This window comes from Cervus canadensis, chromosome 19 (genome assembly GCF_019320065.1).
Source record: "Cervus canadensis isolate Bull #8, Minnesota chromosome 19, ASM1932006v1, whole genome shotgun sequence".
NCBI classification, from domain to species: Eukaryota; Metazoa; Chordata; class Mammalia; order Artiodactyla; family Cervidae; genus Cervus; species Cervus canadensis.
The window spans coordinates 60,837,095-60,863,041 of record NC_057404.1 but is presented as its reverse complement, the minus strand read 5'-3'; the positions used below and the strand labels follow the sequence as shown (position 1 = coordinate 60,863,041).

General features: G+C 39.0%; 1 protein-coding gene and 1 long non-coding RNA gene across 6 annotated transcripts in view; one reads left to right on the top strand and one right to left on the bottom strand.

Annotated features, from left to right (window-relative positions):
- The first annotated feature begins 857 nt into the window (after positions 1–857).
- The window catches only part of LOC122422202, a 30,034-nt gene continuing 4,944 nt past the window's right edge, over positions 858–25,947 (top strand). Inside the window, exons 1-3 of one of the 2 annotated variants that reach the window (XR_006263746.1) lie at positions 858–908; positions 15,309–15,437; positions 17,446–17,677. This is a non-coding gene — a long non-coding RNA (uncharacterized LOC122422202). Of the gene's footprint in view, positions 909–14,676; positions 15,438–17,445; positions 17,678–25,947 lie in introns of those variants that run through there. The other variant, XR_006263745.1, reaches the window with a different exon arrangement.
- Positions 19,758–25,947, bottom strand: part of PRDM5 (PR/SET domain 5) — a 247,423-nt gene continuing 241,233 nt past the window's right edge. For all 4 annotated transcript variants that reach the window (XM_043438519.1, XM_043438517.1, XM_043438518.1 and 1 more), the window contains one exon: positions 19,758–23,066. In XM_043438519.1, the coding sequence (XP_043294454.1) occupies positions 22,902–23,066 (165 nt within the window). In that variant the 3' untranslated portion in view covers positions 19,758–22,901. The remainder of the gene's footprint in view (positions 23,067–25,947) is intronic.

Here is a 25,947-nt window from a genome sequence, read left to right as displayed (position 1 = left end):
TGTTGTTATTGCTGTGAGTAATAAACTGTCTTTTGTTTCTGACCCAGGAGTCTTGGCTCTTCTGCCAGCATCCATGAAGACTGGTGTGTATGTGTGTCCTCATCATTCAGTCGTGTCCAACTCTGTGCGACCCCATGGACTGTAGCTCACCAGGCTCCTCTGTCCATGGGACTCTCCAGGCAAGAATACGGGTGGATTGCCACATCCTCCTCCAGGGGATCTTTCCACCCCAGGGATCAAACCCTTGTCTCCTATGTCTTCTACCTTGCAGGCAGATTCTGTACTTACTGAGCCATCAGGTAAGACTTGTAGGTTAGTTTATTACCTTATAAGTAGGGTAAAATTTTAGACCCTTCAAAATATTTGACAGTTTTTATTCCTTATGATTATATAAAGACATATGTGTTATATGTTTGAATGCATATATATATTATCTATTTACATTCTTGCATGTGTAATAAGATTTTACTGTTATATATATGTATAAATGTATATATAAAATCTTATAATTTTTAATATGACAATTGCATTGTTGTCACTTGAACAAAAACTGCCTTCGTTTTTAGCGTTATTTATAAACACAGAACGCAGAATCACACTCAGTCCTTTACAAAACGTCCTTACCTTCACTAGGCGTACTTCATCGTCCAAGGACAGAGAAGCCCCAGCAAGACAGTAGGCGCTGGAACAGCAGCTGCACGGCGCTGGAACAACGTTCAGGAGATACCCCGCATCCAAGGGCAAAGGAGAAGCCCCCGCAAGATGGTGGGAGGGGCGAAACTGCATTTAGAATCAAACCCCATCCCCGCCAGAGACACTCAGAGGGCTCAAGAAAACCTTGTGCGCACCAGGACCCAGAGACCGCCCAGAGCCTGAGCCAGAACTGTGTCTGAGTGTCTCCTGTGGAGGTACGGGTCAGCAGTGGACTGCCGGAAGGGCAGGGGCTCTGGGTGCAGTAGACCTGGGTGTGGCATAAGCCCTCTTGGAGGAGGTCGCCATTAACTCCACCATAGAGCTGCCAGAACTTACACAGGACGGGGAAACAGACTCTTGGAGGACACAAAAAAAGCTTATGTGCACCAGGACCCAGGAGAAAGGAGTAACGACACCACAGGAGACTGACCCAGACTTGCCCGTGAGTGTCCAGGAGTCTCCGGCAGAGGTGTGGGTTGGTGATGGCCTGCTGCAGGGTTGGGGGGCAATGAGTGTAGCAATGCCTATATGGGACCTTTGGAAGGAGGCCGCCATTATCTTCATTATCTCCACCATAGTTTGGCCCCAGGTAAATAACAGGGAGGGAACACAGCCACGCCCATCAACAGAAAATGAGATTAAAGATTTACTGAGCATGGCCCCACCCATCAGAACAACTTTCCCCCTCAGTCACTCTTTCCCATCAGGAAGATTCCATAAGCCTCTTATCTTTCTCCATTAGAGGGCAGACAGACTGAAAACCACAATCACGGAAAACTAACCAATCTGAACACATGGACCACAGCCTTGTCTAACTCAATGAAACCCCATGCCGGGTGTGGGGCCACACAAGACGGACGGATCATGGTGGAGAGGTCTGACAGAATGTGGTCCACTGGAGAAGGGAATGGCAAACCACTTCAGTATTCTTCCCTTGAGAATCCGATTAACAGTATGAAAAGGCAAAAGACAGAACACTGAGAGATGAATTCCCCAGGTTGGAGTGCCGAATATGCAACTGGAGATCAGTGGAGAACTAACTTGAAAAAGATTGAAGAGATGGACCCAAAGCAAAAACAATACCCAGTTGTGGATGTGACCAGTGATGGAAGTAAAGTCCAATGCTGTAAAGAGCAATATTGCATAGGAACCTGGAATGTTAGGTCCATGAATCAAGGCAAATTGGAAGTGGCAAACAGGAGATGGCAAGAGTGAACGTCAACATTCTAGGAATCAGCAAACTAAGATGTACTGGAATGGGTGAATTTAACTCAGATGACCATTATATATACTACTGTGGGCAGGAATCCCTTAGAAGAAATGGAGTAGCCATCATGGTCAACAAAAGAGTCTGAAATGCAATACTTGGATGCCGTCTCAAAACCGACAGAATGATTTCTGTTAGTTTCCAAGGCAAACCATTCAATACCACTGTAATCCAAGTCTATGCCCTGACCAGTAATGCTGAAGAAGCTGAATTTAAACAGTTCTATGAAGACCTACAAGACCTTCTAGAATTAACATCCAAAAAAGATGCCCTTTCATTATAGGGAACTGGAATGCAAAAGGATGAAGTCAAGAAATACCTGGAGTAACAGGCAAATTTGGCCTTGGAGTACAGAATGAAGCAGGGCAAAGGCTAATAGAGTTTTGCCAAGAGAATGCACTGGTCATAGCAAAACCCTCCTCCAACACAAGAGAAGACTCTACACGTGGACATCACCCGATGGTCAATACCAAAATGAGATGGATTATATTCTTTGCAGCCAAAGATGGAGAAGCTCTATACAGTCAGCAAAAAACAAGACTGGGAGCTGACTGTGGCTCAGATCATGGACTCCTTATTGCCAAATTCAGACTTAAATTGAAGAAAGTGGGGAAAACCACTAGATCATTCAGGAATAACAAATCAAATCCCTTTCGATTATACAGTGGAAATGAGAAAGATTCAAGGGATTAGATCTGATAGTCAGAGTGCCTGAACAACTATGGCTGGAGGTTCATGACATTGTACAGGAGACAGGGATTAAGACCATCCCCATGAAAAAGAAATGCAAAAAGGCAAAACAGTTGTCTGAGGAGGCCTTACAAATAGCTGTGAAAAGAAGAGAAGCAAAAAGCAAAGGAGAAAAGGAAAGATATTCCCATCTGAATGCAGAGTTCCAAAGAATAGCAAGGGGAGATAAGAAAGCCTTCCTCAGTGATCAATGCAAAGAAATAGAGGAAAACAATAGAATGGGAAAGACTAGAGGTCTCTTCCAGAAAATTAGAGATATCAAGGGAACATTTCATGCAAAGATGGGCACAATAAAGGACAGAAATGATATGGATGTAACAGAAGCAGAAGATATTAAGAAGAGGTGGCAAGAATACACAGAAGAATTATACAAAAAAGATCTTCATGACCCAGATAATCACGATGATATGATCACTCCCCTTGAGCCAGACATCCTGGAATGTGAAGTCAAGTGGGCCTTAGGAAGCATCACTACAAACAAAGCTAGTGGAGGTTATGGGATTTCAGTTGAGCTATTTCAAATCCTAAAAGATGATGCTGTGAAAGTGCTGCACTCAATATCCAAGCAAATTTGGAAACTCAGCAATGGCCACAGGACTGGAAAAGATCAGTTTTCATTCCAATCCTAAAGAAAGGCAATGCCAAAGAATGCTCAAACTACTGCACAATTGCACTCATCTCACACACTAGTAATGCTCAAAATTCCCCAAGCTAGGCTTCAACAGTGAGTGAACCGTGAACTTCCAGATGTTCAAGCTGGATTTAGAAAAGGCAGAGGAACCAGAGATCGAATTGCCCACATCCGTTGGATCACCAAAAAAGCAAGAGAGTTCCAGAAAAACATCTACTTCTGCTTTATCGACTACGCCAAAGCCTTGACTGTGTGGATCATAACAAACTATGGAAAATTCTTAAGGAGATGGGAATACCAAGCCACCTGACCTGCCTCCTGTGAAATCTGTATGCAGGTCAGGAAGAAACAGTTGGAACTGGACATGGAACAACAGACTGGTTTGAAATAGGAAAAGGAGTACGTCAAGGCTGTATATTGTCACCCTGCTTATTTAACTTATATGCAGAGTACATCATGAGAAACGCTGGGCTGTATGAAGGACAAGCTGGAATCAAGATTGCCAGGAGAAATATCAATAACCCCAGATATGCAGATGCCACCACCCTTATGGCAGAAAGTGAAGAAGAACTAAAGAGCCTCTTGATGAAAGTGAAAGAGGAGAGTGAAAAAGCTGGCTTAAAGCTCAACATTCAGAAAACTAAGATCACGGCATCTGGTCCCATCACCTCATGGCAAATAGATGGGGAAACAGTGACAGACTTTATCTTTGGGGTCTCCAAAATCCCTGCAGATGGTGACTGCGGCCATGAATTTAAAAGATGCTTGCTCCTTGGAAGGAAAGTTATGACCAACCTAGACAGCATATTAAAAAGCAGAGACATTACTTTGTTAACAAAGATCCTTCTAGTCAAGGCTATGGTTTTTCCAGTAGTCCTGTATGGATGTTAAGAACTGGACTATAACGAAAGCTGAGCACCGAAGAATTGCTGCTTTTGAACTGTGGTGTTGGAGAATACTCTTGAGAGTCCCTTGGATTGCAAGGAGATCCAACCAGTCCATCCTAAAGGAAATCAGTCCTGAATATTCATTGGAAGGACTGATGCTATAGCTGAAACTCCAATACTTTGGCCACCTGATGGGAAGAAGTGACTCATTGGAAAAGACCCTGATGCTGGGAAAGATGGAAGGCAGGAGGAGAAGGGGACTGCAGGGAACGAGATGGTTGGGTGGCATCACCGACTCAACGGACATGCATTTGAGTAAACCCCGGGAGTTGGTGATGGACAGGGAGGCCCGGCGTGCTGCCATCTTTGGGGTCGCAAAGATTCAGATACAACCGAGGGACTGAACTGCACTGATCTTGGCAATAACTAGTTCCTTAGCTTCAACAAGAAGGAAACAATGAACAATTTTTGTCAAAAGTACATAGCAAATGAATGCCCTTTTAAATTTTGAATTAGCAAATCCATTATAATTTTATCTTAAGCTATTTTTATTTTAAAAAAGATGTGGCTTCCCTAGTGGCTCAGATGGTAAAGAATCTGCCCGCAATGTGGGAGACCTGGGTTCAAATCCTGGGTTGGGAAGATCCCCTGGAGAAGGGAATGGCAACCCACTCCCGTATTCTTGCCTGGAGAAGTCCTTGGACAGAGGAACCTGGCAAGCTACAGTCACAAGAGTTGGACACAACTGAGTGACTTTCATACTTCACACATACAAAAAATATATGTGACATTGGTGTGAGTAGTTATAATGATAAATATAATAATAATAAACATAATCCCCCTGAGCTCCAGAAAACTTTGAACCTTCAAAAAAGGTTTTGTGGGATAAAATTATGGTATCATGCAGTGAGGACAGTGAAAGGCAACATCTGGTCCCAAGCTCTATTAAAATTATCTGAGCCTCCCTCTAGAAAATCACTTTTTAGAGATTATCCACCTCATCCATCTCCAGAAAGAGAAAACTTAATTCTCTGTGTGCACCCGCATATGAATATTTGACAGACAAAATTTTCTGAACTCTTTGTTATATTGAAGGGATACTCGTTTCCCTGAATTTCACATTTACTTCTGCTTCTGATGGAATCAAATTTCTAATAATGGTTCCAATATTTTGTTGACATTCACCAGCCTGTGAAATCAATGACTTTAAACATCAGTTTCTTCCTCTGTATGGTGGGCACAGTAGTGGCCTCTTCCATGTCTAATGTGAGGGTACAATGAGCTTTAACACATAGTGCCCGGGAGGTAGAGGTTATAGCTTTTCCTTACCTTCATTTTATGGGATGCTTACAGGTGACAGCGCTGTTATTTCCCTGCGTTGATGTTGGGGTGCAGTCTGGTCCAGTGGGCACATTACAATGTATCCCACTCCATTCCTAGATTACATCCACCACCCAAGTTCACATTAAAACAGTCTCAGCTTTAATATTCTCTTGATTATAGATTTCGGTTTGAAGATAGCATGACATTTCTGTTGGAAAATGGGAGTCTTTCCTCTACTCTTAGATGAGTTAATGTTAAGACCTTCCACAGTGAAATACTTGTCTTCAGTCTATTAGTTTCATATGGCTCCAAATAAAGTATCTTAAGCTTTGATGCTTGAAATAAGAAAAAACAATTATTGTAGTGAGGTTTAAATCTTTACTAATATATATATATAAGTGTATATATATATATATATAACTTTAGAGCTATACAACTTGAGTAGTTAGAATCTCACCAGTTTTTCATACTTGGCTACAATTCACTTCTTTTGAATATGAAGTTTATATTGAATGTGCCCTCAGCCTCTTAAATATTTTTCATATGTATACTCATAAATTTTCCTTCATTCACAAAACACATTTCCTACTATATACATTATAAAACATATAAAACGATGAATCTTAAAGGGGAGTTAAATTTGAAAGAGTATATAAGCTTTAATTTATTAACTGTAGTTAAAGATAGTGCATAGAAGTCTTTATTTCAGATAGTTCTTCTTTGATAATTTCAAATCACTGTGGCCTTCATACCAGTGGATCTGATTAGATAATCACTGTTTTTGTGATATAGTTGACAAAAAGATAATAGCAACAATAGGTGTCAGCATTCCTGTTTCCTTATTGGGTTTTACTTGGATTGTTGGTATTGTTGTTAATCCCTGTTCACAGAGCTTTTTTAAGGCATGTATTTGTTTTGTGAAGTATGGTAATCAAAACTAGATAATAATCGATCGATCTGTTTAACTACAGTGCCTGGCAATATGCTGCAAGCAAATGTGAGCGAGAACCAAAAGATACTCTCTCCCAGATGTGGAGCTCTCACCTCACCTACTTTGGGTGATAAAACTTTCTGGTACATGAACTGAGTAAGTAGTGTCAGTCTCTACTGAAAAAGAATTGGGCTTTTTCTTTTTTAGTTAAGAATCAACAGCCAAGAGAAATTGAGTATTTTCTTGCAACACCAGTGAATCCTGTTTCTTAGGTTTGTCTGGAGCTCTTGTGCTGCGTTCCACGGGGACCTCTGCCTTACTGAGGTAAACAGCTTGGAGGGGTACTGTCTGTGTACACACTCCCACATTTTGTAGGAAGCGAAATGCCCAGCCAATAGCTTGCATCGTCATTTGAGGGGAGGCCACTTACACTGAGTGTGCACACATGCTAAGTAACTTCAGTCATGTCCGACTCTTCGTGACTTTCTGGACTGTGGTCCCCCAGGCTCTGCTGTCCATGGGATTCTCCAGGCAAGAGTACTGGAGCAGGTTGCTAGGCTCTCCTCCAGGGGATCTTTTCCATCGGGGGATCAAACCCACATGTCTTTCGTCTCCTGCACTGGTAGGCAGGTTCTTTACCACTAGCACCACCTGGGAAGCCCCTGAGGCTACATGTAGGCAGCAGAGCCAGTGAAGGAGATACATATGCCATCAAATTTTAACAAGACAGGCAACTAGTTTAGACATTTCAACCTACAAATAAACCTCCTAGAGATCAACCTGACCTATGAAGACTATATACATTGGCAAAAGGCACTGCATCGGCACTCTCATCTTTTATTTGGGGACACAACACTGCGTGGTGAGAAGCCAGAGAAAAAGGAATGACTTGGGGAATGTCTCATAGTGTGGGATTTGTCCCAGAGACTCTCCCAAGTGCCCCACTGAGGAGCAAGCCATAACATATGTTACTCAGTAGTAGCTGCGCAAAAACGAGTGAGATTTCCCTGGGCACTGAGGTTCCAGATTGTTTCTCAAAGGGTCACATCAGTTATTGTCATTTTTTGTCATCTCCGAAACATGATTAATTAGAGTGATCCAAATTTCTACGTGGCTACGTCACACACTTCTTTGCTTCCCCACCTGTTTTGTCCAGAGTGTTGACCAACATGCCCCACTTGCTGTGCCTCATCCAAGCTTAAAGAACGAGTCTTACTACGGGCTGCAAAGAAACAGCGAAGGTGGTAGAACTAACGACATATAAGCAACTGGCAAAAACAGTGATTTAGTAAAGCATGCAGAAGGGAGACCTAATTAAGTTCTGTTCTCTTCAGTAGTATATAAAATGCAAGGATCTACTAGCTGAAACCTATTTACATGTAAATGCTGAATCCTGTACCCACCAGAATCACAAACACATAGATTGCCTTTTTGTTGGAAGAAACTGACAATTGTTGGGCAAAAACATCAGTGAAAATTAAAAACTGATGTATGGGGGAGAATACTGTGAGTTTATTCCCTGATGTGAAGTGAAGCCTCTTAGAATAGAATCTTTTTATTTTCAACTTTTTAAAACAAGAAAATCCCACATTATCCAGCAGATGTTGCCTGGAGAATTACTGTCCATCTCAGGCTTTTTGAGGTTTTCAGTCACTTAATACTCTTAACTAACTTCCATCAAACATTTCCACAGATAAAATCCTCTCTAAGCCACCTAAATCCTTGTTGGAAAATGGAAGATTTATAAAAAAGATGCTACACTTTGCAGCCCCATAGATGTTTACTGTTGCCAACATGTATAACCAGAGCCCTCCAACACCACCCACAGCCTAGGCATGGATGAGTGCATGCTCTGGGGAACCGTTGTGTCTTGCTTGGTGATTGTGCTATTTTCAGAATTAGCAGTTGCCCCCCTTTGTTGTTTAGTTACTCAGTCGTGTCCGACTCTTTTGACCCCATGAACTGTAGCCCACCAGGCTGCTCTGTCCAAGGATTTCTCCAGACAAGAATGCTGGAGTGGGTTGCTGTTCCCTTCTCCAAGGGATTTTCCTGACCCAGGGATTGAACCTGCATCTCCTGCTTGGCAGATTCTCTACAACTGAGACACCTGAGAGGCCCCCTTAAGATGTTACAAATGTACTTCTCAATTATAAAACTTATTTCTCAGGACTTTTGATTTTGTTAGACTGAATCTGGTTGTTGCACTAAAATAGCAAAGGAACAGTGAAAATAGTTCTCCAAGTTTTTTCAGGATGGGAAATAAGAATCGGAATCATCAGAGTTGATATGCAAGTTGATGCACTTGCAATCTAGGGGAAATTTTATTTCAGCCACACTGTGTTTGGTTATTGATTCCAACTCCCTGCAATAGGCAGTGGGACAAATTGTAACTGACCATGGGCTTGTAGCAGGAAGAGGCTGAGGACAAACACTGGACAACTGGTGAGTAGATTAATTACAATGAAAACCAACATGCCAAATTTAGTAAGACTCTGCATCTTAGTTTTAAGAAGGTATCCTGTTATTTGGAAATGAGAGAAATACTGGCCCCTGCAGAGTCTTCCTGCAGGGAGATGAGCGCAGAGCTGCGGCTCAGGATCAGCAATTTCTCCTTCAGCTGATATGTTATAGGAGAGAGAAGTCTGGAGAGTCTGGACTATTTAGTGAATTTCCCAGAGCAAAATATATGCTTGAATAAGTGAGATTTGAAGCACTGCACTTTTTCCTTTCAGTCTTTGAGAAAGTTTAAAATTAAAAATGGAAAGAGTATAGAAAGCAGTCTATTAGTTCATTCAGTAACTATTGAACATACACTATGGACCAGCCTCTGTTCTAATTTTCTGAGCCTAATTTTCCTTATATGTAATACAAATCATCCTGCATAGTTCTAATATGTGTTGAGTCTTCTGGGAACATAGCTACCATACAAGGCATGGTGGCTTGCTTTGTGTTGTTCTTTGTTCTTAAGTTTTCCAGGAGTTGCTCACCATTTCTCAAGATCAGAATGGAGATGGCAGTGCTGTTCATGGCCCTTGTCATCAGCACAGCAGATCTGGCATGGTCTGCATCTATGCCCCTGCTCCCATGAGTCTCCCTGGGCATCTAATTGTTCTAGCACTATTTGGTGAAAAGACAACCCTCTCTCCACTGAATTTCCTTTACACCTTCATTGGAGCAACTGTCCCTGAATATGTGGACTTTGTCCATCTATTTAATACTTGTGTCAAACTCAATTATTAACCAATATAGCTTGAAACTAGGTAGGATAAGGCTTCCATGTCTTTAACTTTCTAAAAATTATTTCAACTATTCTCATCATTTGCATTCCTATATGAATTTTAGAATCACCATATTGATTTCTTTAAAAAAACACTCAAGAAATTTTGGCCTGGATTGTGTTGAAGCTATAGACCTATCTAGGAAGAATTGCCATTTTAGCAATATTGAGTCTTTCAGCCTATGAACAAAGCATATTTCTTCATTATTTGGATATTTAAGATTGCTCTGGCAATGATTTATAGTTTTCTGATCTTGCACATCTTTTATTAGGTTTGTCCCAAAGTACTTTATATTTTTGATACTGTTTTAAATGATTTTCAGTTTCTCATTATCCAATGTATGGAAAAAGAATTGATATTTGTATAATGATCTTGTATCCTACAACCTTACTAAGTGCATTTGTGAGTTGTTTTTTTGTAGATTCTATCACATTTTCTGTGTTAATGACCATGTTGTCCAAGAATAATAGTGACTAGAACTTTCAATACAGTGTTGACTCGAAGTCTTTAGACATTCTATTTTCTTGCTAATCTCAGGGGAGAAAGTATTCATTCACCATGAAGTATGACGCTTGCTATTGAGTTTTGCTCACGATCTATCTCAGGTTGAAAAAGTCTCCTGCTTCTAATTTGCCAAGAATTTTATCAGATATCGTTTTGTCAAACGTGTTTTTTCTGTGTCTACTGAGATGACATCAGTTTTTTTACTTTGTTAATATTGTGAATTTCCTTGAGATCTGAATGTTAGGCCAACCTTGTATCCCTTGGCACCAACCCCATTACTGACACTAGAGGTTTGTGAGACAGAAGAGAAAAAGCCTCCATCATATATATGAGACACATATCAGCGGAGCTGGAAGGTGAGCATATACACTTATAAAAAACTGGAAGCTATAGGAGAGAATGCTGAAACAGGCAGCATCAGAAGACACAGGAGAAGCGAAAGGGCAGAGGATGGCAGGGCCTAGGGGTGACCGCTGATGAACAACATGGGCTGTATTAGGAACAAAATGTCCAGAACATTACAGGGATGAAAATACGGTAGAGTACTTAGTTGTCTGGAAGCCTTGCATCAGGGCATTGTCTAAAAATGCATGACACGGTGCTCTGAGGGTCCAGGAACCAACCGTCTTCTGTCAGCTGTCAGTTGCAGCAACTGCAGTACCTACAATGCTTGACAGCTGGGTGTTCTGAGCACGGTCCAGACACTAGTCTCCCTGTGTGCAGGTTCACAGGACGGAGCAGGGCCCAGAGACTGTGGTTCCCGACATGAGCCAGGCTAGAGAAGGCCACATACGAAGCCTGATACGATAGCTGTTGAATCTGAACTCCTGTTCCTGTGTCATTTCAGTAAGACCAAAAAAAATTTATCAGCACAGAAATTTATTTGAATTCAAAATATGATTATATTTCAGTTCAGCTGCTCAGTCGTGTCCGACTCCTTGCGACCCCATGAATCGCAGCACGCAGGCCTCCCTGTCCATCACCAACTCCCAGAGTTTACCCAAACCCATGTCCATTGAGTCAGTGATGCCATCCAGCCATCTCATCCTCTATCGTCCCTTTCTCCTCCTACCCCCAATCCCTCCCAGCATCAGGGTCTTCTCCAATGAGTCAGCTCTTTGCATGAGGTGGTCAAAGTACTGGAGTCAGCTTCAGCATCAGTCCTTCCAATGAACACCCAGGACTTTAAAGCACATATCACTGGCTCTGAAACAGTTCTAAAGAAGTCATTCTTCTGAAGTAAAAAAAAATATGTAGTAAGAATGTTCAAGGAAGCAAAAATATATTTTAACAAGTTTGCTAAGTATTGGGAGTTGTTACAAGGGCACCCCAAAATAACATAACAGAGTCCAAATTACGTAACATGCAAAGCAAGGAGTTCTTTTACTTTATCACCTCCTGGAAAATAAACCATAACCTCAGAATTCAAGACCACCACCACTGGGTTAACAGGACAAACTTTCTGGGGGACACAGGCAGTAATTCACTGTACTTCCCCGTTCCCTAACTCATTTCCTCATACCAGTTTATTTTCCTTCCTTGAGGAAGGTCACTGTCAACCTCCAAACAAGCCTTGCTCCCTTAGCTGTGCTGTCCATCCCTGAACCGTAACATCTGGGGATCTGCTCTTTCATTCCCACTGAAGTTAATTTTGCTGCATCCAATTGAATCTGAAGATAGAAATTTACACTGCAAAATATAAAGATCTTTTGAATCATTATATTTTGGAATTCTCTGCCATGTTTCTCTTCCATTGTTAACACTGCATAGTTATATGGTCAATAATATACTTATTTGCACTTACATCTAAATATATCATTTAAGTTACACCTGAGGAATTACTATGTTAGACCTGAGTAAAACAGAACTAGCTTAACTTCCAGTTTGGTCACAGTCAGTTCTTTTGCATACAAAGGAAAGCAGACAAAGAGAAGAACAAGCACCGAGTTTGATCCTTTTCAGAATTAAATGCCATGTTCAGATGGGACACAGCTGGAGCCAAAGCCCTACAACTCTCCAACAGCCCAAACCGCCAGGGCTAACAAATCATTGGGGTTTCCTGACTTCATCCAAGTGCAGGTTACCCCCAAACTGCAACCAGTATTGCTAATATCTTTTAGATCAGTCACTAGTTATTGTTTAAACTAATTAAGTTATTGCTTAGAAACTATAAAAACTCACCAAGTGGAGCTCGTCCCAGAAGTCTGTAGTTTGTGTGTATTCAGGCTGACAAGTCAGCAGGAGTCGGGCCAGGTCTGTGCTGAAGGCTGTCCTCCACGCACGGGGCGGAGGCGGCCGCGGCAGCTCAGCTCAGGGTAAGGTGAACTCCATGCTGCCAGGTGCTCTAGAACTCGGTGTTATGCTTTCTGTGGAACCTAAATGTTAGTAGTCAGCGCCTCCCTGGAGACCTTCCTCTTTACTAGTTAACTGATAAATTAAGTAAAAATTTTGACTTTAGCATTTGAAATTCTCTCGGTGAGAACAGTTAAGGGCTTCCTATTCTAAACCCTGCAAGGTAAATTCTCCTTAGCAAAATTCTCACAAGCTGCAAACTCTACAGTCTTAGAGCACATACAAAAGACATTAAAATTCTGAGCCAACCACTTTAGGCTGGGTCTCATGAGTTGTTTTAAAATATACTTTCAAACCTTTGGTTCTCTGAAATACTGTTTAGTTAAATTGAGGATATTACAATTTTTCCAGGGATAAGAACCTAAGAAAATGGTTGTACTTACTTAAAACTCTCTTCTGACACTTCTGTAGAAAACTTTGCATTGCATGCATGTACACACACACGCAGAGATAGAGGACAAACCTCCTGGGTACAGTCCGGCTGTGGAGTCACCTTTGTACATTTTAATAAAACAAAGTCTTAAACACTCACCTGTGGATAAAAATTCTGGAAAAACGACACTACATTTGTTCTTAACTGTATAATTTTGGTTCTTCTCAACATTGTCAAGGGCACATTAATGGTTACCTACGGCTGCATAACATACCACCCAAAACAGAGTATTTAAAAGTAACTGCTGTTTATTACCTCTGACAGTTTTGTGGTTACTCTGAGGTAGTTCTACCCCTAGACCTGTGTGGTCAACCATGTGACCACAGATGGATGCTGGGTTGGCCTGGGGTAGAGTGCATTTGCAATACTTGGTTCTCTCTGCATGTTGTTATTTTGTCTTAATTTTTATTTTGTATTAGAATAGAGTTGATTTACAATTTTATGTTAGCTTCAGGTGTATAGCAATGTGATTTAGCTATATATATATATTCTTTTTCAGGTTCTTTTCCCATATAGATTATTACAGGCTACCGAGTTACCTGTACTATACAGTAGACCTTTGTTGATTATGTATTTTGTATACATCACTGTGGATATATCTTAATATCCAACTCCTAACTTATCCTTACCCATAACCTTCCCCCTTTGGTAACCAGAAGTTTCTTTTCAAGGTCTAGGACTATTTCTGTTTTGTAAATAAGTTATTTTGTATCATTTTTTTGGCACAAGCCATACAACTTTCAGCATCTTAGGGATTCAACTAGGGGTTGAACTCAGGCCCTCGGCAGTAAAAGTGGAAGTCCAAGCCAGCAGACCGCCAGGCAGTTTCCCAGTTGATCAGTATTTTTAGATTTCATGTGTAAGTGACAGCATATGAAATCTGCTTTCTCTGCCTTACTTCTAGTTGGTATGATAATCTCTAGGTCTATCCATGTTGCTGCAAGTGGCATTTATTATTTTTTAAGGCTGAGTGATATTTCATTGTATAAATGCACCGCATTTTCTTATGCATTCATCTGTTGATGGGCATTTCTGTTGTTTCCACGTCCCAGTTATTGAAAATAGCACTGCAGTGAACAGTGGAGGTGCATGTGTCTTTGAATTATGGTTTTCTCAGGGTATCTGCCCGGTAGTGGGATTTCTGGGTTTTATGGTAGCTTTATCTTTAGTTTTTTAAGGAACCTCCATTCTGTTCTCCATAGTGGCTGTACAAATTTATATTCCCACCAACAGTGTAGGAGGGTTCCTTTTTCTCCACACCTTCTCCAAGTAGACTGTGCCTCAATGAGAGAGATGTGCCATATGAGAAGATGCTCAACTTCACTAAGAATAATTAGAGAAATGCATATCAAAACTACACACCAGTCAGATGGCCAAAGTCTACAGTTGTAAAAATGAATGAAATAACCCCATCTGCAGCAACATGGATGGACCTGGACATTCTACCAAGCGAAGTAAGTCAGAGAGAAAGACAAATATCATATGATATTGCTTACATGCAGATCTTAAAACATGATACAAATGGAACTTATTTACAAAACAGAAACAGATTCACAAAGAGGATGAACTTATCCTAACCCGGGAGGAAGGGTGGGAGGGAGAGAGAGAGAGCGGGTTTGGACTAACACATACACACTGCTGTATTTAGAACAGATAACCAACAAGGACCTACTGTATAGCACATGGAACTCCGCTCAGGACTCTTTAATAAGCCAGCTAGGAAAATTTGAAATAGACATGTGTGTATGTATAACTGAACTACTCTGCTGTGTACCTGAAACACAGCACTGTTAATCAGCTGTCCCCCAACTAAAAAAAAGCAGCAAATTGGATTAAAAGACAAAGAGTCTACAAGAGACCCACCTCAGTGCAAGGGAGACACGCAGATTGGAAGTGAGAGGAGGGACAGAGAAAGACAGTTCCTGCAAACAACAATGACAAGACAGCGGGGACTCCAATACTTGGAGCCAGATAAGCAGGCTTCAAAACCAAGGACATAGAGAAAGTTAGAGAAGGAGACCATACAATGATGAAAGGATCAATGCAAGAAGAGGAGTGTACACTCATCAACATAGATGCATCTAATACTGGAGCACCCAAATACATAAAGGGAGAAATTTACAGGAATACAATAATAGTAGAGACTTTGACACCACACTCACATCAATGGACAGATCTTCTGTCTAGACAGCAAAGCAACAAGGCAACAGAGACCCTAAATGATACAATAGAACAATTAAACATAATTGATATTTTCAGGACATTACATCCAGAAAAACTGCAGAATGCACAAGAGTCAGAAATAAACCTGACTAAGGATGTGAAAGACTTACATGCTGAGAAGTATAAAACATTAGTAAAGGAAACTGAAAATGAGTCAACAAAATGGTAAGACATCCCATGCTCCTGGAATTGGCAGAATATTGTTAATATGGCTGTACTTCCCAAAGCAATTGCAGACTTAATGTTATCCTTATCAAGTTACCCATGATATTTTTCACAGAACTAGAACAAATAATCCTAAAATTCATATGGAATCACCCAGTTTTTGTTACTTGATATTATAGCAGAGTTCCCTTTTGATGTCACTCATGGCATTTAAAATATGTAACAATTAGTTGTTCCCCTTTGAACACTTTGGTGCTATTATTTAATTAGTGGAGAGGTCGGTAGTTCAATTACAAACCCAAAATTATTGATTATGCTTTAAAAGAAGATTAAATGTAGTTTAAGCAAAACAAAAAACATCTAATAATCTAGGAATTAAAAATCTTACTTTTATGCTTGGGTTAAAAGAACAGGTCATTTCTATAAGTATGTATGCTAAATTGACATAGTACTTAAGAATTTTCAAAACATTCCTAAATGAAATGCTTCTATCACCATAATTACACCAGTGATACACAATTTAAAACTTGTCTGACTCGCCTTGTGACAAGTTTGTTTCAAAGTAGGAGATGGAATTTGGGGAGTTTTAGAATTTTCTGAAGGCATATATAGAATGACAAGGCATTAACTTGGAAGAATACTGGGGCAGGATTAATTTGAACTGTAGTTAATGTCCCAGGCATCCTTTGCATGAATAAATGAATTTTTTCTGACTTATTTCTCATAATAGAACCAACCAGTAGATACTATTAAATTCATTTTACTGCTAAGGAAATGGACATAATTCAGCTGATAAATGATGTTACAGTTTATCATCTTGCCAAACTTATGATCCTTCCACCCTTTTTCTTATGCCCATCCTTCCCTTTCAAATGGGAAAATAGCTGTTTTCACCTCTTGATATTTTTTCCATGTCTAAAATAGGTTTAATACTTTCTTTTCTGTCTTTATCCACTTTTCCTTTCCTCTGTACTTTTAAGTATGAGAAAATTGTGGATTTACACAGCTTTGAATTTCAGGTAAAATATATCTTGTAACTAAATTCTCAGTGATTTCTTACACTATGCCTTTGTTCAAGTACTTCCTCACTCAAAGCAGAGTGTACAGGATATTTTGTGACTATAATAATTATCTTATTGTCTGATTAAAACATGAAATTTGGTTATGTACTGCTCAATCTTGTATGTGTATTTAAATTCCCATAAGATATGTATGCATTTGCAACAGGCCATCAAGGAAACTAGTCAAAAACATTATTTATAAAGAAGGTGATATATACAAGAAAGGTAGAAATATGCTATTAATTTAATATTTAATTAAACTTTTATAGATTTGTCTCTGATTATTAACTATTCATAATGCTTATCTCAAATTCAGTGACTTTGGTCCCCCTTCCCAAAATATAATTTCCTTATTTTTCTGATTAACTTGCTCACTGACTATCAATATGCACCATCATATGTATGTGCATACGTTATAAGCCATTCCTTTAAAGGAGTACTTACTGTGTCAGACACTTAGGAGATGGCATTCTTCTCTAGATATGTATAAAACTCAGACTCAGAATGGTATTGTCCAAGCGTGATGTGAGTGACGTCCAGGAAGCAGAGAGAGAAAGAGAAGTCGGGAGATGGAGGTTTAATCTCAGCGTTATCACGTATAAGCCTTATGAAAGCCATCTTAGTTCTTCAGTTGTAATACCCTTACCTGAGATTTTAATTCCAACCTACCCATCTTTAGAAGGGCGCTGTTACACTCCTGTCTGCAGGACACACCTGCAGAATTCCTCTTTTATTCCTCATGACTTTCTCTCTCTCTCTCTCAGGATCTGCAGTCAAAACAAGCCACATGCCCTTGGCAGAGTCAGCATGGTTAGGGGTGAGATCTGTAACTCAGAACACTGAGCAATAGCTTTGCTCAGTACAAAGCCAGTTGGCCCAACTCAAATACTTAGTCTAGTAATACCCTAATCAACTAAATTCGCCTGCCCCAATTTCATATTTTATAGCCAGAGCAGAAAGGATACAACTTAATATCCTAAATATCATAATTTGAGTCTGGGAACACCACCAACTTGTCCCTCTCGGAACCCAGTGGAAGGCGAAACTGGAGATGACGTGAAGTCACGCAGCAGCTGAAAGAGCAGGAGGAACGGATTCCACATGCGAGGAGCCGGAGGGGCTAAAGCGACGCTGAACGGCGTGGACCCGACACTGCCTTACTGTATGCTACATTCTGGGGTAAGTGGTGAACTTGCTAGGTAGAAGGTGAGCTGTAAGCAGTTATTATATGGTAAGTCAGACTACCAGAAAGGAACATCAGAAGACTTCCTGTATTTGAATAGTAAAACTAGACTTAAGGCAGTCAAAAGTAAGTGATTGGTTAATTTCCATAAAATTTAACTTTTCAGAATTTTTAATGACTAAATGCAATATTCCATAAAAGACTCATTTTCCAATTTAAATAGGTTTTAGAATCAACTAAATGTGATTTTGTTTCCCATACTTTTATGTTCCTACTTAGCATAAGAACTATACAGTTTGCTTTGATTTCATAAAAGTTAATTTCAGACCTTCTTTTGTTCATCAAATACAGTTTCAGCTCTCCAGATGCTAACACTTTAGCAAGGAAACACAAATATCAAGTTGGAGGTCAATGCACTTCCCTTTTTATGAGTTGCATTATCAAATATTAAAGAATGAACAAAGGCCATACTGTTTCAACAACTAAATCCCAATAATGGTGGTGTATCCCTTCAGATTTCAGCAGTTATACTTGTGTCCACGGTATCAGAGCCCCAGGAATATTTTTAAGGAATCTCTTTTGTTTCCAGTTGTGCATCACCGGCTACCATGGGTCAGCGAGAACCAACAAAGGAGGGTCTTGAATTGTGTCTACAATGTCAGGCTTTAATCAGATTTACACGTTGGTGATGATGAATTTCGTATATTAGGTGTAAAGAACAAATTTCTCCCTAAGTACAGACTCTAATACAAGCCCTCTGTGTCATATGAAGGCTAGGTAAGACTGGGAAAGGCAGGACAGATTCATGATCACAGACACATGGTATTTTCAGACAGGATAAAATATGTGAAATCTTACCATAGGTCCTTTATTAGAAACACATCCAAAATGTACATTTCTTAAGGAATAGTCTATAGTGGAAGAGCAGGAGGAAAAGGTATGCCAGTCAAACATCATATGAGAGATGCCAGGTGAAATTCACTTTAAGGAAAGACCATTATTTTTCTCCAGGACAAAATTTTAAAATTAGGTATCCACTACAACCTGGAATTCCTTTCATTTTTATATTATTTTACAAAGGCAAATGCATTATTAAGTAATTAATTCCTAGTAAGTCTACAGCGACTTACTAGGAACTGTGATATTCTAATATTAATTCCTTCACACTAATTTAGATCATCGAGTTTCAGTGGTCTCATCTCCTCTCTCAATTTTCAGCATATGAATAGTACCTAATATCTGAGTTTCCTTCTGCTGAGTCACATGCCAAGGTGGCATAAAACTTACCCTAATTGCTTAAATGCTTGCAGGGTTAGAAAAATATATCAAATGTTTAGGAAGCCTGCTTTGAAATAAATATAAACATTTTTATATATGCTGTTTTCCAGTACCGTGTTAAGCATTTTTTAAAGAGAGAATGCGAACTTGGACACAGGATGAGCAGCACCATTCTGGTATAAGATCCCCTTTGCATTCTCTGCTAGTCCGTGGGCCTAGGAAATCTAGAATATTCTAACAAGGCCCAGACTGAAGGCTCCGGTGTTAATTTTTCTCCTGTCATATAACAAATTAACAAACAGCAGTGAGAGCAGTATTGAGCCCAAAGTAGTTAACACTATGGAAGTTCCAAAGAACTAGTGTCTCAGCTAAGTAAATGACTCCTGACACATAAAAGGTAAATGAATGCATCATTTCTGAATCAACTACTTGGAGAATCATAAGTATGATGATGATAATTTTTTTGTACCAGGGAAAGCTCACAAGATTGAAACACCACCAGAATAATAAAACACCACTTTTAAAAGAAGGAACACACAAAATATCAGCCGTAACTTTAATCATTCTTAAATTATATTTGTGATTATCAGGATATTTATGCTCAGAGATATTATTACAAATCAAGTGTTTTTCATCATTAGTAATGTTTCTTTTCACATGGTGTTTACGTTTGACCAAAAGTGAGATGAGAGTTAAGATGGTGTTCTCTCTGTGACCCTGAAACCAACTTGGCTTAACTATAGAGAGATTTTCCAGATCTAGAAATGCTTAGAAATAAAACTGCAAAACAGGAGGTCTGGGAGTAATGACAATTATATTTTCTTCTTTCATCAAAAACAACTTTAAATGTTCATTTCGATTTTACTGTAGAACTGTCCTATTGTAAAACACAATGCTGCTACCAGCTGTGGTAGTGATTATATAGATCATAGATTTATAATAAAATAAAAATGCTACTAAAGTTCTACTATATTCACAAATACTGCATTTATATATGTACATGCAAGTAAACCTCATTATCAATGATAAAATTTTAGGGTTTTAAATAGGCACATTGCCTCCTACCTGTCCATCTCCATATATTTACAACCCCAAGATAAGTTTTCACAAGTAACATTTAAGTTTGTGAAGGAAAAAGTTAGTATTTCCAGTACCTAGCCTCTCCCGCTCCCTTCCAGCTTTGGGAGAGTAGCAGCCCATAAAACTGAATGCACAAACTACCGTTATAAGACTTTCTGTGATTCACATCCACACCTGTTGGCTGCAACAGGTCTGAAGAGTTTTGAACAAAGTAATGTATTTGCATGTACAATAAAAGCCTCTCATAAGAGTGATCCTCTGCATACACACATGCACAAAACATATAAAAATGTTTCTTAAAAGTAGTATTTTAACTATTCTGTGTAACCCCCCAAATGAATCACCAATGAATACTTTTATGCTGCAAATATGATGATTAATTAACAAACTGTTTTGTATCGCCAACGACAACCCCAATAAAAAAGGCAAGGAAAAAAAAGAAAACAGAAGCCAGTGATTGTAAAAGAAGAAAAAAAATTCTAGATATACAAATATGTTAAATGTTACTATACAAAGATAGTAACTATAAAAGTTTATCTGAACCTACCCATATTACTAAAAGCTTCTGACCATCAGTCTTGACTTCAGGGTAAGAGTTTGGCCGCTTCCCACAAGCATAGAGGAGCCATAACTCTCTGCAGCCTAAGAGGAAGATTTTTTAGAGTGAGCACCTGCACTCCAGCATGCCTGATTTTTCCCCCATGACTGTCTTATTTCTGTTCTTAACTTCTCAATCAAACTAAATGAATTCTTATCTCTTTGTTATCGCTAAGTGGTTTTAAAGTTCTAGGACACAAACAATAACATATCTGAGGTGTTTTATAAATAATCATCTTTTGGATAAAAGGTGATGGCATAATAATCTTTTAAGGGTCTGTTTTGGTTTCAATGCTTTGAAAAGAAAGGATGGTGTACTAGTAGGTCTCTGCAGGCCATTTTCTGAAGTCTTGTTTGACTGCAGACCTTGGGCCAGATCACATCCAGCACTTCAGTCCTCATTTGTTCTCTCCACAGCATTGTGATAACACGGTCTCCAGGGTAACTTCCTCAGCAGCCCTGTAAACTGTGAGTCACTGAGATGATACACAGTTGGTCTGGCTTCAAGTTTCACACAATTGGCTATGAAGCGTCCCGCAGAGAGAAGGCAGCACCCAAAGGAATGCGCAGAACACGCTTAAATAATACCCACTCCTAAATTTTACAGCTGTCCTTTTATATTCAAACGAGATTAAGCACACTGTTATGTTAAATGGAAAATACTTTAGATCTAAAAATATACTACTGAAACAAATGACATAGCAAGAAACAAGACCAAAATCTATTTGTATAAAATACAGTCTATAATTTCAGAACAAATGCTTCATATAGCCATACTCAGACATCTTCTAAATTATTATCCAGGCATTTATATTTTTAACAATTACCTCTGGTGAATTTTAAATTTAGTATTTTCACAGAGTTTAAATATCTATAATGAATCATTGTTTCTTTTTAGAACTGGAACTGAGCATAAATATAATTCTAAAACAAGATTCCTGATTTCAGAGAACTGTGTCTTCAGATAACCTTTCTCCGCAAATGATTAGAATTAAATAACTTCCTGAAAATTATACTTTCTCTCTTTTGAATGGGCTCCAAATAGAAAAGTTCTTGAATTGGGATTCATTTTAAGTTTTTGCTGGTTGGGATTCTTCTATATTACTTTAACAACACTATTACGTTTTATCATATCTTCTCCCAAGACAAGCTGTTCATTGTATGTTGTTCTCAAGTATTGAACTGAAATAAGACCTAAAGGAAGAAATTATGCTTCTTGCTTCAATTTTCCTTAAACATCGGTGATCATTTCAGTCATAACAACTGCCAGGGTTGTGTTTTTTATTCTGGATTCCTAATTATAAAGGATTGAGAGTAATTCAAAAGTGTTTCAGAATCACCTACTGCCAAGATTCTGGAGAATGTCTCTTGAGAAACAGAATGTAAATGCTCTGAGGACTGTTGCATCTGCACGGACAGGCTCTGTGCTCACCGATGTGATGAGCGGGTAAAGGGCCAGGTCAGCATCCTAATGCACCTACCGACCTGCTGCTCCATCAGCCAGCAGACACTGAGAGCCCATGTTCTTTCCACGGTTAGCCATCTGTGGTTAACTTCTAAAGCTAGCGAGTATAAACTCAGGAGAATCAGCTGGACAAATTTAAGTGTTATGGCCACTTCTGTGTCGATATAAGTATTCTAGACCATGAATGCCGGCAACTGAATGATGAGGAAATGTTTCCTGAGAATTGTCTAAAATGAGCAAAATTTCAGTAGATGTTTTAGTTCTTAAACACCTATTTATTTTAAACTCATCTGTTGTAAGGAGCTATGGAGGACCATCAACTTTTGGCCTGTTTCACAAATAGCAAGTTTTATATTGTTACTACGCTTGAGACTTGGAAAACTCTTACCTCTTATCCTTACCTGTAATGAAATTATCTTGGAAATCTTAACTCCTTTCTGATTAAATCAGTCATAACCAATTGTGATAACCAGCACATACAAAAAAGCCTGACAGAGAGTAAGTTAATAAACTTCACTAGAGAGATGGCCAAGAAGAAGATGGCACAACTCCTTTTTCATTTTTATAAGGCATAACAAAAGTAGTATTTTGGAAGGTTACAAAGTTATTGTTTTCCATTTTTACTATTTCTTAATAAAAGTAGTGTTTTTTGTCTTTTTTTGCATATGTATGTACAGACTCTAAAGGTAGGCAAATAAGAATTGCGAGACCAGTGAGTGAACTGCTACGCTGATCAGGTGAGAGACCTGGGTTTCCTATTAGGAGCCCTTCTGAATGGCTTAATTCCTTTGCAGCTACCATTAGCTGTCGGCCTCCCCATGGATATTGTCCATGTGCACTTTGAGGTAGTCATTCCTTGTAAACTTTTTATGGCAAAACTGGCATTCTGCCAGTGGACGATTGGGATTATGAGTCATCTTGTGTCGGATCAGCATTTTCTTCAGGCTAAAAGCCAAGTCACAAACCTAGAAAAGACCCAAAGATACCAGTCATATTATATTAAAAAGTCTGAAAATACACAAATTTATCACTTACATAGGTAGCAGTGTAAGAATCTGCCTGGTAAAGAATTTGTTTACCAGGTAAAGAATCTGCCTACCAAGCAAGAGACATGGGTTTGATCCCTGAGTTGAGAAGATCCCTGGAGAAGGAAATAGCAACCCACTCCAGTATTCTTGCCTGCAGAATCTCACAGACAGAGCCTAGCGAGTTAGGCTTAGTCGGACACGACTTAGCGACTGAAGAACAATAATCACTTACACAATATACATTATGCAAATTCCTATTATCAATATGTGCTGACAGGCATAAAAACAAAAAAGTGCTCTTGAAATAAATGGGATTTAACATGCAAGGTAAGAAGTAAAGACAATTACAGCTCCAAGAGGTGTCTGCATTGAGTATGTGTCTTCTGTGTACCAACATGCCTCCCTTCCCCCACCTACTATGTTTAAACATCTCTAGAGAAACAACTCCCTGGAAACAGTATTTTTCTTTTCATAATGGAGTGTATTAATGATTTCATATTAAACCTCTTATTAAACAAAATGTCTTATGGTCTAGATGGCATCTATCTAGTACTTGGCATAAGTAGCACAAGATGTGTCTCACTAGTGAGTAATTTGGACCCATTTGTGAAGTAAAAGATTAACACTGCTTTAAGCATCCTAACATACTCAGTATTCCAGTAAAAGTACTTCATTTAACATGTTTTCTTCATGTAATCTCTGCCACATTGCCACCTAGCTCAACAGACAATAAACAGCTGAATAACTGAAAATATTAAATTATCCCAGAAGATGTGAGCCATAATCATACAAAAGTAAAAATGAAATGGAAATCTTTTATAGTACCAAATTTTCACTAAAAGTTTGGTGTTATTCACAAAAATTCCACTTACTTGAATTCTTCAAAAGCACATGCACTGTAAAATAAGCCACACTTAAATAATGTGAAAATTCCATGAAAAACACAATGAATACAATGGAAGAGGTAAAGGCCCGTAAAATACTGGAATGGAAGCTGAAATTCTGAATGAGGTGAAGCTTGTGAAAATACAGAAGCAAATAAAAATATTCACCTCTCTCTTTATGGGAGAAGGGGGATTTTATGTTGATAGCAACAAGAAATTCAGAAGGGCAAGCCCCCAATGTGGTAAGGAGAGAGAGTAATCCAATAATGTATTTTGCATTATACAGAAGTAGCAGCCTACTATGGTCTAAAGGAAGTAAGTTTTAGAGTCTGCTATGGGTTGAATGCTTGTGTCTCCTCAAAATTCCTAAGTTAAAGCCCTAATCCTCAATGTGATGATTATGGAGGTGCAGGAACTGGGCGATCCTTAGGTGTAGATGAGCTCACGAGGATGGAGTCCTGTGATGGGATTCACACCCTCACAAAACCAGGAAGAGATACAGATTCTTTGCCTGCACAGGCCAAGGAAGGCCATGTGAGGAAACAATCAGGAAGGAGGCCCCTCACTAAAACCGCAACTACCCCGGCACCCTGACCTCAGACCTTCATGGGAAGGCAGAGAATCTTCGTATGTTCTGTTCACTCATATATCCTAAGGGGTAGACAGTGCCTACAGACTAAGCACTAAGTATTTGTTGACTTAACTCACTGAGTTCCAATCTGATTCTATCACTTACTAAGGAAGTTTCAATGAACAAATCATGCCTTTTAACTTCAATTCTATCACCTATAAAATGATCACAATGAACATTACCTCCCAGAATTAAGATTAAATGAGGTAACCTATGCAAATAGATGCTATATTGCAGACACTCAATAAACGTTAGTGCCTGTTTTCTTCTCTTTCATTTTCTCTGTCAGAAGAATCATCAACAGGTTGGAAAGAGGAAACCACACCAGTCACCAGGTGTGGAATCTGAGAGAGAGCACAGCTACTATCAAGAGTAGCAGCTCCCCGTAACATACAAATGATTTTAAGGCAAATAGAATAACTTTCCAGAACAAACACAATGCTTCCAATCAAGCTTAGGAAAGGACCCTTCTTGTGAAATAAGTTTTACAGCCATAATTTAAAACAGAGCACATACCTTTAAATAGTCTCTGAGAAACAAAGCTGGGTAGTTTAATGTAGTAAAAGTCAGGGGATAAAAAGGAAAAACTCAAGAATATGAAAGGGCATAAAATACAAGGACAGATGATATAATACACATGTAATGATAAGTGATATAAAATAACTGAGTACCCTTTAAGACTGAAATTAGGGTAAAAAGGAAAATGCAAACTCATGCGATTTTCAAGAAATGCACTTATTAACACACACACACACATATGCCCAAACATGATTCTAAAACAGAGAACAGAATATGCACAATTACAGAAAATGATGCTGATGGGAGGGTAATGGTACTGAGAAGCTCTTACCCCAAAGCATCTTGGATAGAGAGGTTATTAGCATTTTCACAAGCCTTAAAAGAACCAGGAGTGCTACCTGTATGAAGAGCTCTTAGTTCAAGATGTACAAATAAGACGCTCATCATGGAATTATTTACAGAAGTGGAGTATTACAAATGACTTACTTGCCCAAAGTTTAAGAGTATATTCATTTTTTATATAACCAGATGAAGAAATACTTCTCAGCTAGTTAAAAAAAAATCATACTTCAAAAAATACTAAAAGGCAAGGGAAGGCAAGAAAACAGAATAATAGTAATGTACAATTTAATTTACAATACTGAAATAAAGATCATAACTATATCTGTATAAATAAGTACGAGGAAAAATATCAAGAGACTGACATTAATATTAGTTGATATCAGTTGAGATATTTGATCATTTTATTTCTATCTTTATTCCCTTCCGTATTTCCTAATTTTTC